The 4,414-nt window shown below is 37.0% G+C and overlaps 1 protein-coding gene across 1 annotated transcript; it reads left to right on the forward strand.

Annotated features, from left to right (window-relative positions):
* On the forward strand, positions 356-2,817 carry LOC109228660 (scarecrow-like protein 3). Its single transcript, XM_019393821.1, has one exon. It carries the CDS (start codon positions 1,211-1,213, stop codon positions 2,621-2,623), a length of 1,413 nt encoding a protein of 470 aa, XP_019249366.1. The 5' UTR covers positions 356-1,210; the 3' UTR covers positions 2,624-2,817.

Raw genomic sequence — 4,414 nt, forward strand, 5'->3', positions numbered from 1 at the left:
ATTTTGGACCGGAGGGAGTACTATAACTATGGTGCAACATTTAATGAAGGGTAGTTTAGTCACACTAACTATTTTCGTCTAGAATTTAATATTATTTTAATGGATATGTCAAAAGCAAATTGGCCACTTATTATGGACGGGAGAGAATATTAGATCGGACCGAATGCGCTCCCACACTCCAGAAAGATACGTGCAAATCAATAAACAATCGTTACAGAAAGTAAAGGCAACAATGATAAACAATGAGACACGTAGTTTCGTAAAAACCTAAAACACAAAAAGCCAAAAACAAGAACAGAGGGCTCTGTTTTTCAAAAATTCCATATTCTTCTGAAATACGCAAAAAAACACAACACCAAAACATTACCGACAAAAACAAACCCCACGCTTTGTCGACAACAAAACAAACTCTCTTTAACTTGATATCTCTCTCTCTCTCTCACTACGTAGCTTTAATTGAACCCCCTAAAACTCCAATTCCTCTCTCCCTATATCTTCACCAAACAAATTTACACAGAAACTACAATCTTGAACTTGTTCTTGCCAATATTTCTTTGGAAAAACTAGAGCTTTTTGGTGAATTCTTGTTGTACTTTTTCTGGGTTTTTGATGAACTAAATAACCCAGAAAGGAATTTCTGATTCTTTATCTTGTTGGTGAGTTCTTGCCAAATTTGTCCTTTTTGGGTCTCTTGCTCTGTTTTCTGCCTGATGAATTGGTCATTTCTTGCAAAAATTGTCCTTTTTTGCAAATTTTAGCTCTGTTTTTACTGTGTTTTCTGCTTGGTGATTGGTCATTTCTTGCAAAGTTTGTCCTTTTTTTGCAAATTTTAGCTCTGTTTTAACTCTGTTTTCTGCCTGATGAATTGGTTATTTCTTGCAAAGTTTGTCCTTTTTTGCAAATTTTAGCTCTGTTTTTATTCTGTTTTCTGCTTGGTGAGTTGGTCATTTGTTGCAAAGTTTGTCTTTTTTGGAATTTTAGCTCTTTTTAACTCTATTTTCTGTCTTGTAAATGTAAATGGGGCCTGGATTTTGTTGGTCCAATTAAAGTACACATTTCTCTTTGTTCTTTAATTCTGATTTATTGAGAAATTTTGAATCTTTTTTTCAAGAATCTTGAGAAATCTTGAGTCTTGATTTCAAGAAATTATCAAAGCCTTTTCTTTTTACTACTTTTTGGCCCTTTTTTTTGTGTGTGTAAATTTGTGACAATGTTACAAGATGATGGTTCATCATCAGTGACCTCATCATCACCTCTTCAAAATTTTCCAATGATGTCACTTTCACCTAGTTTTAATTCACCATACAATTGGCTCAAGGAACTGAAATCTGAGGAAAGAGGTTTATATCTAATTCACCTTTTGCTCACTTGTGCTAACCATGTAGCTGCTGGCAATCTTGAGAATGCTAACATAGCACTTGACCAAATCTCTCAATTAGCTTCTCCTAATGGAGATACAATGCAACGAATCGCCTCGTATTTCGCTGAGGCGCTTGCTGATAGGATACTGAAATCTTGGCCTGGTATTTATAAGGCCTTGCATTCGACTAAGTTATCGGTTTTATCAGAAGACATACTGGTCAAGAAAATGTTTTTCGAGTACTTTCCGTTCTTGAAAGTAGCTTCTTTGATCACGAATCAGGCGATCATCGAAGCTATGGAAGGAGAAAAAATGGTTCATATAGTTGATCTCAATGCTTCTGAACCCCTTCAGTGGCGCGCGCTGCTTCAGGACTTGAGCGCGCGCCCTGAAGGACCGCCCCATTTGCGGGTTACGGGGGTTCATCAGCAAAAGGAAGTGTTAGAGCAAATAGCACATGTTCTAACAGAAGAAGCAGAAAAGTTGGATATCCCTTTTCAGTTCCATCAGGTAGTTAGCAAATTGGAGAATCTTGATGTCGAGAAACTACGAGTTAAAACCGGGGAGGCGTTGGCGATTAGTTCAGTTATGCAATTGCACACTCTTCTTGCACATGAAGATGAACCCCAAAAGAAATCTCCTTTGGGTCTCAAGCATATGAATGGCCTTCACTTGCAAAGGGCATTACTCAACCAAAATACTTTAGGGGACTTGCTCGAAAAGGAAACCGCTAATGTTTTTAGTCCAGGCAACGAATCGGCATCTTCATCTCCACTATCTCCAACTCCATCAGCAAAGATGGACGGATTCCTCCACGCGTTGTGGGGTTTGTCTCCGAAGGTCATGGTGGTCACAGAACAAGACTCGAACCACAACGGAACAACACTTATGGAAAGGCTATCCGAGTCATTGTATTTTTACGCTGCATTATTCGATTGTCTTGAGTTCACACTACAGAGAACATCATTAGAGCGATTAAAGGTTGAGAAAATGCTATTCGGCGAGGAGATCAAGAATATTGTAGCGTGTGAGGGAGTCGAGCGGAAGGAAAGGCACGAAAAGCTGGATAAATGGTTTCAAAGATTCGATGGAGCCGGTTTCAAGAATGTGCCTCTGAGTTATTATGCAATGTTGCAGGCAAGGAGATTGTTGCAGAGTTATAGTTGTGAAGGATACAAGATTAAAGAAGAGAATGGTTGTGTGGTGATTTGCTGGCAAGATCGCGCTCTTTTCTCAGTATCTGCATGGAGATGTAGGAGGTGAGATTTAGACCAAGTATTACAATCAAGGGGAACTTAAATAGTTTCCTCTTTGCTTCTCTTTTGTAATGCACTTTGTAGGAAGGAACTTTAGTGTAGTGAAACTTGTCATGGAAATTGTAATCTTTCTAATAGTCTTGTTGTTGCCCTCTCTCTTTGTATACAGTTCATAATTTTCTGCATGTTTTAGTTCTCTAAGGTAATATAGCATTCTGATTGTCTATCATAGAATTACTAAAATCAGTATCATAGTAAGTAGATGAAGGGTAGCCTTGACGCAACAGTAGAAGTTGTCCTCATGTGACCAGGAGGTTAATGGCTCAAATCGCGGAAATAACCTCTTTCATAATTGCAAGGGAAGGTTGCGTACATAAGACTCAATGTGTTCTAGTCCTTTTCCGAATCTCATACAGAGGCGGAGCCAAGATTCGAAGCTTATGGGTTCGGATTTTAAATTTTTTATGTTACTGAGTTCTAAATTAATAATTTATACATATCTGATGAATTTCTTAAGACAAATATATAATTTGCACCAAAGCCACTAGATTAGGCCGAGACCCGCATCGAGCTGTCCTTTTAGTATCATTCGTGCATTGAGCTGCCATTTTAGTTGTCCTTTTAGTATCATTTCGATGCTCCTTTGATCCCATGCATAGCGGGTCGTGCATCGAGCTGTCCTTTTAGTATTATTCGTGCATCGAGCTGCCTTTTTGGTATCATTATGTGTAGACAGTTCTGTCGGCAAGGCTTTGGGCTCATTGGGGTAAGGACGTAGCACGTGATGTGTAGGTTAGGCATATATAACATATTCGAAACCTTTTAAAACACAAAAAGACATACGTCACAGGTTCAAAACCTTTTAAACACAAAACCTGGTATTTAATTTTAGGTGAGAAACCACAATATATTTCTTCAATATTAAAAAAGAATAAGATGTTATTTGCAGATTTTAACTTATTCGCTACAAAAAGGAGTAGGCTGCTCCTCTTTCTCCTACAGATTATTCAAAAGCAGCAATATTTGCCTTTTCTAAAAAAAGTAGAAAACTATACTTGCAATTCTAATAAATAACTATTTCAACAGTAGAAAAACTGCTCCTCTATGACTATGACTGTGTAGCATAAAGACAGAGGCGGATTCAGGATTTTAAGTTTATGGGTTCCTATAGAAATCTCAAGTTAATATACAATAATAACTGGGTTCCAAGCTAAACATTCTTATACATTTGATAAATTTTTCAATACAAATACAGAATCTAGGCAAAAGTTACTGGGTTCACAGGAACCCGTAACTAATGCACTGGATCCGCCCCTGCATAAAGAAACCCTACCCCCCTCCCCCCCCTAAAAAAAGAGAATAATTTAACAAGATAGGTAGAATGAAGATAGTTATCAAGTTAGCCCGACTATTTAAAACTTTATACTGGTAATATAAACCCTCTTATATTATCAAAATATATAAATTTAAAACTTTATTTTTATGGAAATCAGAAGAATCAATGTATAGATTAGAATTTGTTCTGGTTTATCCTTAGCTCACTCAACTGGATGAATGGAAGAATCACTTATTAATTTTGCAATGCTTGAGAGTTAGAGATCTGCATGATATGCTACGACAAGGGTGTTTGGCATGAACAAAAACATTTTCTGAAAAGTATTTTCTAATTTTCCTATGTTTGGTTGGCTTAAATATTATGGAAAATATTTTCCTCATGAGCTCATGTTCCTCCATTTGGAGTAAAATGACTTACCTAACAAAAGAAATGAAAATATTTTATAAAACTCTTTCTCAACCT

This window comes from Nicotiana attenuata, chromosome 1 (genome assembly GCF_001879085.1).
Source record: "Nicotiana attenuata strain UT chromosome 1, NIATTr2, whole genome shotgun sequence".
Lineage (NCBI taxonomy): Eukaryota > Viridiplantae > Streptophyta > Magnoliopsida > Solanales > Solanaceae > Nicotiana > Nicotiana attenuata.